General features: G+C 57.2%; 1 protein-coding gene across 1 annotated transcript; it reads left to right on the plus strand.

Moving 5' to 3' along the window:
- Window positions 1–6,397: 6,397 nt before the first annotated feature.
- Window positions 6,398–8,587, plus strand: SCRT1 (scratch family transcriptional repressor 1). Its single transcript, XM_070940214.1, has 2 exons — window positions 6,398–6,512; window positions 7,794–8,587. The coding sequence occupies exons 1-2, from the start codon at window positions 6,398–6,400 to the stop codon at window positions 8,585–8,587; spliced, it is 909 nt and encodes a 302-aa protein (XP_070796315.1).
- Window positions 8,588–10,662: the final 2,075 nt, after the last annotated feature.

Consider the following 10,662-nt stretch of genomic DNA (forward strand, 5'->3'; position numbering starts at 1 on the left):
CTGTCTTTCCTACAACAGTAGTATTTGCATCACAACTGTGGCCAAAAAAGCTTGTAACATTGGGCATGACTCACTTAATAATTGCCTTGCTTAGCAGTGGAAATTCTGTTCCCAGTGATGGTCATAAGTTGAGGACTTAACTGTATAAGACGCGTGTGCTAAACTTGGCAACTTTGAACCTTGGTTATTCTTCATGTTGCTTCAGTTTGATGTGTGAACTGAGCCCCTTTGAGAGACCCAGGAAGGACAAGACCACCGCTGGTTTTGGCATAACCAATGAATCCCAACACCCCCTCCCCTCTTTCTTACCACCCCTCCCCTTTTTACCTCCCTTCCTCCTTTCTAATCTTCCTTCATTTCTTCCTTCCTTCTTTCCCCATTTCCTTCCTTCCTTCCTCCTTCCTAATCTTCTTTCCTTCCCTTTATCTTCCTTCCCTCCCTCCCTCCCTCCGGAATGCAGGCTCCTCCACCAGGGGGCAGCAACCCGAGCTGTCTTTGACCTTCATTCTTCCAGATTCCGTCCTGGAGCCTCTCCGCCTGCCAGTTGCTCAGCTCTGCAACACGTTGAGGGAGGACTAGAATTCCTGGAAGCCCTGCAGAGGTTTCCATCCCTGCTTTGAGAGGGAGCCACACTCCCGACCTTGGAGGAGAAACCGGGAATGCGAAGGGTGCCTTGCCTGCAGTGCAGCGCCCATCAGAGAAGCCGCTCCATCTCCCAGCTTTTCCAAGCTGATTGTTGAACCAGAGGGTGAGCCATGCTGGCTGGGAATGATGGGGGCTGTGAGCCAAGAGAGCTGGAAGGCGGCAGGTGGGGGAAGGCTGCTGAAATGAATCTATACCTACCTGAAGGTTTTCAGCATAGCTTGCAAATCTTCAGACACTCAGAAGTGCCGTCCATTCAAGAAATACTGCCCCTCTCCCCCCAATTTTTTCCCTGCAGCTCCAGGTGCAAAGTGAGATTCAGCCCCTGAGCTCCTGCCCTGTTCGAGGGAAACTTGGGGGGGGGGCTTCCGTGGACCCTACACAAAGCATTTCTGAAAGCAGCCCTATTCATGCCCTTATCTGCTTCTTCCCAGGAGCTGTGAAGTGGCTTCTCCCACCGAGGTGTTTAATTCTTGCTTCTCCCCCAGAGGGTTTTGCTGTGGGGTGGCAGGATTCCCAAAGGTTTCTCAGCCACCGTTTGTGGCCTGAGAAGTTATCCTGGCATGCCACAACCGTGGACCTCCTTCTAAATATTTGCTTTGAGAGGAACAAGGATAAAATCAGCTCTGAGTCAAGTGGAGCTGTGTTCACACCTCCTTCAGCCCCAAAGTCCTTGGGGAAGGAAGGGCTGCTGGCGACCTGGTCACTTGCAAGATGGGGATTCCTCAGGGGGCTCCTCCGCCAACTGCCCCTCCTTGGGCCTGGGCCATCTGGGTTTTGGTGTTCTTATTTTTATTTTTCACTTCTAAAGAGGGAGAGCCAGCTGGGTGTAATGGTTACGGGATAAGGCTAGATGCTGGGTGACTGTGAGTTCTAGGTCTGCCTTAGGCATGATGCCAGCTGGGTAACTTCAGCCAATCACTCTCTCTCAGCCCTGGGAAGGGGGCAATGGCAAATCACTCCTCAAATCTTGCCACGAAAGTGGCAGGGGCCCACCCAGATAGATGCCAGGAGTCAGTACTGACTCAAAGGTATGTACACCACACATACACACAAACACACACTTAAGCAGGCAGAATTCCTGCCATGTCCAAGAACACATCCTCTCTTCTGCACACACCTGATGACCGATGTGATCCCTACCAGAGGCATATGGACTAGCTACCTGAAGTTCTGCCTCTCTTCCAAAGTTGCTATCTCTCCCAAGTAATCTACCAGGATCAGCAGGTCCCATGGATTGCACAGACTGCCTGACTCTTGGACTATATATATATATATCTGTGTATCTGTCTGTCTGTCTATATCAGGGGTCTCCAACTTTGGCAACTTTAAGCCTGGTGGACTTCAACTCCCAGAATTAAACCTGGTGGACTTCAACAGGGAGTTGAAGTCCACCAGGCTTAAAGTGCCAAAGTTGGAGATCTCTGGTCTGTATTATCTATCTATCCATTATCCATCTATATTTATCATCTTTCTGTCTATATCAACTATCACCTATCAAGAATCTCTCTCTCTCTCTCTCCATTCATCTCTCTGTCTATATCATCTATCCATTATCTGTCTGTCTGTCTCTGTCCATCTATCCATCCATCCAATTTAGAAATCTTTGCTGCCATCCGGCCATCATCAGCTTCTTGGACCAGGCAGAGCTGAGCAGCTCCATAAGGTCACATCCTGCATCCAGCAATTCTCTCCCTGACCAAACCGAATGCCATTCTATTACCCACCATTGGTTTGGTTTTAACTCTGACCATTGTGAAAGCTTGGAGAGTTAGGGTTTATTCAGTAAGCCATGGTTGAGGGCTAGTTCGGAACTATTAAGGCTGTCAGTATGAAGACAGGCAGAGCTGACTTACCTGAGGCCCAACCTCAAGGATGACCCTCCATTGACCAAACCGGGGGGGTCTCCTGCCTGGCCACCTACTTTTCCTGGCCAATTGCAGGGGAGGAGGCATTCCTGAGGGATGGGACAGAAGGGCGTCGTCGTCCCCCCCACCCCCGCAGGAAAGCAGGAATGCTACAGGCATCTCCCCCCTTCAACTCCAATTGCTCTTAGCTGCGCGCTGGTGCCCGGAGGCCCCTTCAAAGCCTTCCCAGAGCTGCTCAGCCTGATGCCTGCGGGGGGGAGGGGAAGAGGGTTGGGGTCCCCCCGCCTTTGTTGTCACTCGGGGTTCCTGCACGCTCCCTCCTCTGCAGAAGTAAACAAACCTGCCCCGGGAAAGACAATGGCGAGCGGGCTTGTTCCTAGATATTTGTTAATTAGGGACATATGTCTCCTAAAGGAATCGTTGTGCAAGGGAGCGGGGGGGGGGAGAACCTTCTGCTCGCCATCCCCCCTCATTAGCATGAAACGAAGGCCATTGGCTTGGGAGCTGTGATGTCACGGGGTGACTTGTAAACTCGGAGCGATTGGGGATTGTGAGCTTGGTTTGCGATCCCGTCCTTCTGCTGGAAGCGAGAGGGAGGGCAAAAATTCATAGGGAAAAAAGTGTGAAGCAGGCGCCCGCGCGTCTCCGGAGCACATCCTCGCTCTCGCTCAGGCCAAAGGAGCCGAGGAATCACGGTATTAATTAGGGCGCAGGGAACGGGAGCGACGGGAGTCAAAAGGCAGGGCAGCCGGGAGCCGCCGACTGTGTTTTAGCGCCGGGTGCTCCGGCGCAGGGATTTCCACTTCGGATTCCCAGCGCTGTTGACTTGCCGGAGGCTCCTGGGTTGGCGCGTGTATGCGCGAAGCGGGGAATGTGACCTTCAGAGGAGGTCGGGGTGCAACCCGATCCCCCTTTCCTTTTCCCTTTCGCCCACGACCCCCGACTCCTCGCCCTCCCCCAAATCTCTGGGCCTGCTAAAACAGGAGAGACCACCTTCCAAGCTAGAAAGGCGGGAGCTGAATGGAAGTCTTTGGGGGTCCCAGCTGGGAGTAGGCGCCTCGGATGGCCAGACGGAATTACGGTCTGGCTGCTCTCCGCACCCCTTCTTTCTAGGGGGTCGTGTGCCCAGCCTTCCGCAGGCTGCCTCCCCAACCCTTGCACACACACACACACACACACACACACACACACACACACACACACACACACACACACGAAATTGAGAGGGACTTTAATGGGGCTGGTTGGTGGTTTTCTGAAGGATGCTTCTGCCGAAGGGCTGGCTTGTCTTTGAGTTGCGGTGACCACAAGTCCATTAAGGGCCGCTTGAAGGTTTCACTTTCCCTGTCCACACACAGAGAGCGTAGGCACAAGCCACGAGTAAGCCCTAGTTTCAGAGAGAAGGTGCCAGGATTTATACCTCCCTTGGGTCTGATGAAACAATGAATCTGTTTCCTTCTGTCCACGGTTCTTGCAACTCAAGTGATTCCTGAATTCATGGGTGGGGTTTTTCATTCCATTCCCCTCTTCCCACTCCCCACCAGCATCATAGTAACACCTCCGATTTGGAGTGAAAAGACGAAGCAGCACTTTCCACCAGAAATGAGTGTTTATGAGTGATTTTATTCAACCTTTAGGTTTATACTGTGTTTCTAAAATCAAATTTAATAATAATGTACAAAGTTAGAAAATTATCATTAAGAAAATCTAAAATACAACCAAAGTATAAAAACAGCAGCTTAAAGCTGGCATACATACAAAATCGAACTAGTAACACCCAGTTTAAAAAAATCCCAGATGTTTAATATCAGCCAACAGTAGAAATGAAAACAACCAAGGTAAGAACTAGAGAGAAATTATAATAACTGATATTAAAATACTGAAATGGGAGCTGGCAGATCCGAAGCCATGAAAACAGGGGACAGTGTCGGGGTTCAAGATGCTGGCAGTGCCCCCAAACGGCCAGAGATTAGCAGACTGAGGGCCACTGAAGGAACTGACCTCCCTGAGGGGCCCTTAGTCTGATCCCGGTCTTGAAAAGTTTGCTTAAGCCAAACCCGGCATCTTGGATGGGGCTCACAAGCGCCAAGGCAAGGTGGAAGAAACATGCTGGCTGAGAAAAACTTTGCTGTGACTTTGGCCCCGGCTGCGGTTCCTGGAACTTGCCGAAGAGGCGTTGCGTGGCCCCCGCAGGAGATGCGGAGACTCGGCTGCACCCAAGGGCTCTAACCGCGCGAGGTTTGCCACCTTCCTGACTGCTCCCTCGCCTCCTCCCCCCCCCGGTTACTGACAGCCTCCGGCTCCCGCCCTTGCCCGATCCACAGGCGCTTCTGCCCCTCATCACCTGCTCCACGAATCCCCCACCCCCCCTTTCCTTTCCACAAAAGAATAAAGGCCCACTGTACTCTCACCTCATTAAAAAGTGGGGGCTGCGCTCCTTTTATCGCATCCCGGAGCCCACAGGTCCTCCCGACGCTCCGTCCAATAAATCATAGCCCGGGAGTCGAATGGGGAGGGGGAGATCACAAAGATCGCCGCCCCCCCTTCGTTAGTCAGGACTGACGGTCCGAGGCGGGGCGGGCGGGCGGGCTGTGGAATCAGGCAAACTTCCTTCTCTTGAAAGCTGCAAACGCGGGAGAATCCAAGATTTTTCTCCCCAACTGGACGCGGGGGGAGACCTAATATTTCGTGCCTCCTCCTCCTCCTCCGTCCCCTCCCACTCGCCTGTTGTCCTTCGCATTTCCCTGGCACGCCGAAAAGCAAAAGGCGAGAGGAGGTTTCCAAAAAGATCGGGCAGGAGGCGACTCACAACAGCATCACAAATCATTCCGTCTCAGCGCTGCTCCCGAGAGATTTTTTTTTTTGATGGATTAAATTAAGCGCTTCCATTTCCGTCCACCACCTGATCGCTGCATTATAAATCCGAACAGCTGATCCGCGAATCTTCAGAAATCCAGGCGCCTGCAAAGCAGAGGCTGCGGCAAGGAAGGCTGGGAGCTGTCCAGTGCTGAATGAGGAACCCCCAGCCAGCCAGCAATAACCGCCCCCCCCGCCCCCCCAGCTCCCGCCGCCGCCGCCGCCCCGAAGCGGAACGACCGTGCCAATCGCAGCGCGCACACAGGCTCGGAGGCGCGCGCATTCCGGACCCGAGCAGGGGCTGCCGCACTGGAGGAGAGGACCGACGGGGGGGGGGCGGACCGGCAAAGGACACCGAGCCCAGCCAAGCCGCAGCCGCAGCCGCAGCCGTCGCCGGCCGGGCTGGAGGGGCGCGCGGGCGCGGAGAGCGGCCGGCCGGGCGAGCCAGCGAGCCAACGAGCGCGCCACCGGCTGGGCACCGAGCGAAGCGGGCGCCGGGCCGGTCGGGAGCTGTCCAGGTGCTGACTCCGCCGGCCGCCTCTTATGAACCAGCGCGGCGTTGGCCGTGATCTCTCGAACTCCTGGGGGGCTCCAGAGGCGAGCTGGAGGGCAAGCGAGCGGCCTGCCGGAGAGGCGCAGCCTTGCCTCGCACAAAAGCCGCCGCCGCCGCCGCAGCTGCTGCGGAAAGGAGCACCGGCGCGGCGCAACCGCCCAGGCTGGAGACCTCCGCGGCCGGCGCCGCTCCCGTCAGGCCTTCGGAAGCAGGAGGCGAAGCAGCCGCAGCGGCGGCAGCCCACAAAGCCATAGTCCCCGCGGTCGGCGACGGCCATCCCCGGGGCCCCCCCGCCTCCCTTCCTCGCGGCGGGCTCGCTCTTCCGCGCCTTCTGCCTTTCCTCTGACCCCCCCCTCGCCGCCCCTTCTCCCTTTCTTGCCGCTGCTCTTTGATCGCCTCCCCCCGGGCCCCCCTCCCGCCCGGAGCCCACCAGCGGAAGCTGCGGGAGCCTTCTCACATTCCGGGGGAGTCCAGAACCATGCCCAGATCCTTCCTGGTGAAAAAGGTCAAACTTGACGATTTCCCCTCGGCGGACCTCGAGAATTCCTACAGCAGATCGCGGACCGACTTCAACTCCCGGCTCCATGACAAGGGTGAGGAGGGGGACGGCGCGGGTGGGAGAAGAGGAGGAGGAGGAGGGGGGTCGGCCTCGGGATGGGCCGAGCGGGGGCGAGGGCGGGTGGCCGTGTTCTCTGCGCCCGGTTCGGAACTCCGAGCCAGCAGGCCGCGAGCACCCTGGCGGGAGCGAGGCAAGGCCCGCGGGGGGACCGGGCGAAGGAGCGCCGTCTTCCTATTCTGGAATGCGAGAGCCATATTGAGCGGCTCTGCGCCTGCTTGCCTGGCTCGCTGGCGGCGGCGGCGGCGTTGACTCGGCATCTTTGGATGGAACGCAACCCGGCTAAAATTAGAGTTTGCGGGGACGAGGCGCGGGGGCGGCAGGCGGGCCTATTCCAGGGGATCCGGCTGGGCGAGAGGTAGGAGCGCGGGAGGGGCGAGGAGGGGTGCGGGCGGTGGGAGGCATTTCGCCGCAGTGGCGCCTGCCTTGCCAGCGGGGCCTTTTGTCTCGCGCGCGGCGAGTCCAAGGGCAAGCGCTAGGCTGCCTCCAACGGGCCGCTCCCCTGGGGCGCGCTCTTGGAGAGGCCTGCCGAGCCCCCGTGCCCGGAGGCCCCACCTCGCAGTCCGAGCGGACGATGCCCGCCCTTCGGCCCAGGGAAGCCCCCTTCCCGCTTTTGTTTGGGGCAAAGCGGCTGCAGCACGTTGCATAATCGTCAGCATTTAGCTGGAGTGGCGGCGGGGGGGGGAGGGTGATTAGCTTCCGCAACGCTGCAACCCCCCCGCGATGCCTTTGGTCTCCTGCAGAGTTGACCTTGGGGGAGGGGTTGGGGGGGCGAAAAGACGATGCCTTGCTCCTCTTCGTCGGTCTACCCGCTCAAGGGACAGAGGCTCCCTCCCCCCACCCCTCCCGTTCGCCTCCGCGCCACTCTCCGGTCCCCCGGCCGTTTTCTGGCCCAGCAGCCGCAGGTGAACGGGCTGGGAAACCGCTCTAAGGACGGAGCCGGGAGCCGGAGCCTCGGGGAGCACTGCGGATATTGGCAGGAGGCGCCGGCTGGGCGGGCTGGAGAGGGATGCGGGGCACGGGGGCTTCTCCGGATTCCGCTTGTTGCCTTTACTAAGTGGGGAGTGAGGAGCTCTGGAGCTGAGCCCCGAAAGCATCCGTTAGCCACTGATCAGCATCTCTCCCCCCTTGTCAGGTGACTGTGCTAACGGACTCTCCCGCTGCCTTTTCTCCCCGGGCCTCCCTCTCCTCTGCCTCTTGCCCGCCCCCCCTCCCCTCCCCCACCCCTTCTGGCTCCCGCTCTCCCCCCCCCCCACAGGTGGCTATATCAGCGACTACATCGCGCCGTCTTCGGTGTACGAGGGGGAGGGCGAGAACGGCCTCAAGGTGCCCCCGCCGACGGGCGTCATCTACCCGGGGACTCACGGCGACTCGGACCAGGCCGACAGCCCGCACTCGGCCTTGGCCGGGGGCTACATCAACGGCGACGCGGCGGTGAGCGAGGGCTATGCGGTCGACGCCTTCTTCATCACCGACGGGCGCTCGCGCCGCAAGGCGGCGGTGGTGGGCGGCGGGGCCGGGGGCGCGGGCTCCCGCCTGGGCCAGCCCCCTCCCGCCAGCGGGCAGCCCCCGCCGCCCCCGCCCCCGCCGCAGCGGCACACCTGCAGCGAGTGCGGCAAGACCTACGCCACCTCGTCCAACCTGAGCCGCCACAAGCAGACCCACCGCAGCCTGGACAGCAAGATGGCCAAGAAGTGCCCCACGTGCGGCAAGGTGTACGTCTCCATGCCGGCCATGGCTATGCACCTGCTGACCCACGACCTGAAGCACAAGTGCGAGGTGTGCGGGAAGGCCTTCAGCCGGCCGTGGCTCCTGCAGGGCCACATGCGCTCCCACACGGGGGAGAAGCCCTTCGGCTGCGCGCACTGCGGAAAGGCCTTCGCCGACCGCTCCAACCTGCGCGCCCACATGCAGACTCACTCCGCCTTCAAGCACTTCCGCTGCAAGCGCTGCAGCAAGACCTTCGCCCTCAAGTCCTACCTGAACAAGCACTACGAGTCGGCCTGCTTCAAGGGCGCCGCCCCGCCGCCGCTCAGCCCGCTGGAGGCCTGACAGAGCCCAGCGGGGCGCCCTCCTCCTCAGGCTGCCCCCCTCCCCTTCCCCGCGAGGCTCCAGGGAAGCGGGCGGAGGCCAGGGGCGGGGCGAAACGCCCAGCGCCTCACCTGGACAGGTAACCCCCCCAGCCGGAGCCTCCCGGCCGCGCCCCCTCCCCTTCCTTTGCTGCTCCCGCGGAACGACGGGACCGACGCCTCCGCCCTGGCGGAACCCCTCCCGCGAGGGATCCTCTTTCCGCCCCAGGAGGCGTCGGTTGGTTTCCTTCCATGAAGCTGCCGAATTTCTATTTTCCTAAATGTTTACGTTTCCTTATTTTGATTTCGCTGTTTTAAGAGAAAAACAAGGACAAGAAAGGTAGAGAGGTATGTATTTAACTCGGAGGCGGTCTTATTTATTTATTTATTTATTTATTTATTTATTTATTTATTTATTTGCTTACTTAACGAATGTATTCATTTCTTTCCCTGTTGGTTTATTGCGCGGGGCAGTGCCCCCTCCCTCCACGTTGCACTTTTGTGTTGGTTTTTAATTATTTTGTTGCTTTTAAAGCCGAGCCGACTATTTGCACCGCTGTTGACTTCCAATCCGTACGTTTGTTGCCAAGACTTCTTTACTATGCCAAAGTCTACGTCACTTTTTGAAGGGGGGGAAACGAGGAAACCAGGACTGGCCGTTCGCTCTTTTGTTTTTCTTTTTCCTTCTTTTGGTTTTGCTTTCTCCCCCCCTTTTCCGGGTCGGGGCGAGGGTGGGGGGGAAATGATCGCCATCCTTTCTAACGCAGGATTTTTTGCATGCAAGAAGAAATGTATTTAAATCTATGCCAATTTGATGATGCTTTTTAAAATTATTATTATGATGGATTTTCATTTGTAACACTTTACATCACTTTGTTTTCCTTTGCCAAACTTTTAGATAATAATAGTCTATTTGAGGGCAATATTCTCCTACTGAACTAATAGAAGCAATAATTAACGTAATGCATGTTATTTTTAAGACGATAGTAATACTGAGGAATCAGGTAACTTTTAATCCAACTTCTTAATAGCAACGGATATCAGGGACTTTGCCAGTGTAGTGAACTCGAGTTAATGAGGCGAACCTTCCTTCTCTTCTTCTTCTTCTCTTGTCTTTTAATGGATGCACACTGCCTGCCTTCTTCGACTTTCTTCCGAGTAGCTTAGTCAAGTCTCTGGGCTTGTAGCGCTTGCCTGGCCCGAGAAATACGAGCAACACCCCGTCCGAATCCCCCCTCCCCCTCGGCCCCCCCTCCGGGGCCCATTCCCCATCCCCACCCCGTGGCTTTCAGGCTTTGCCAGCCCCACTCTCTGCCTCCGGGGGGTGGGGGAAGAGAGGGCGTGGGATGCAGCCCAGCAGGGGTGGAGAAGCCCCTGTTCCCCGTCTCCCCCGCTTTCTTCCAGGGTCTCCCCCAGCGCCAGAGCCTGCACCCAACAGGTGCCTTCCGCTCCATCGGTGGAGAGATGCCGCAGCGGGGAAGACTTTCCGGGTCTCCCCAGGGACAGGTGTGCCTCCCGGTCAGCTGCCGGGTCGCTGATGGCTCCGGCTGCCCCCCCCCCCAGGCTTGGCCCTCTGGCACGGCCGCCTCCTCCGATCCTCCCGTTTCCCCGCAGGAACCTTCCGCCCACCTCACGGGCCTGCGTGGGAAGGAAGACTTCTCCTAAAGACATTGCCTTCCGTTAAGAACATTAAGCCCCCTCCCCGAAAGCCACGAGGACCCCCCCTTCTCTCCCACTCTTAAGCACTACTTCTCCTGTAGGTCTTTCCATTTTATGAATAACTTAAGAAAAATAAACAGCACAAAAGAATAAAAAAATACCTTAATAGAAATCAGGTAGAAGGAACTTGTATTAGCTAGCACCTCCTGTTTTTGTACTTAAGATAATTAACGATGCTACTAGAACAATGACTTCTAATACTAATATTGCTATTAATACTCCCTCTTGCTGACTTAAAAAGGGAAACGACGCGGATGCTTTGTAAATACCGTTTGGAAATTTACATGAATTTTTACAAGCTGTTAAAAGAATTCTGAGCCTGTTTGTGGGGGGGGGGGG

Source organism: Pituophis catenifer, unplaced genomic scaffold (genome assembly GCF_029215685.1).
Source record: "Pituophis catenifer annectens isolate HBS135680 unplaced genomic scaffold, rPitCat1.0.hap2 SCAF_3, whole genome shotgun sequence".
NCBI classification, from domain to species: Eukaryota; Metazoa; Chordata; class Lepidosauria; order Squamata; family Colubridae; genus Pituophis; species Pituophis catenifer.

Excerpts from the sequence above, each read along its gene's own strand:
- SCRT1 (XM_070940214.1), top strand. The coding sequence starts at position 6,398 with ATGCCCAGATCCTTCCTGGTGAAAAAGGTCAAACTTGACGATTTCCCC. Across the intron at positions 6,513-7,793 it reads CTCCCGGCTCCATGACAAGG|GTGGCTATATCAGCGACTAC; the intron begins GTGAGGAGGGGG and ends CCCCCCCCACAG.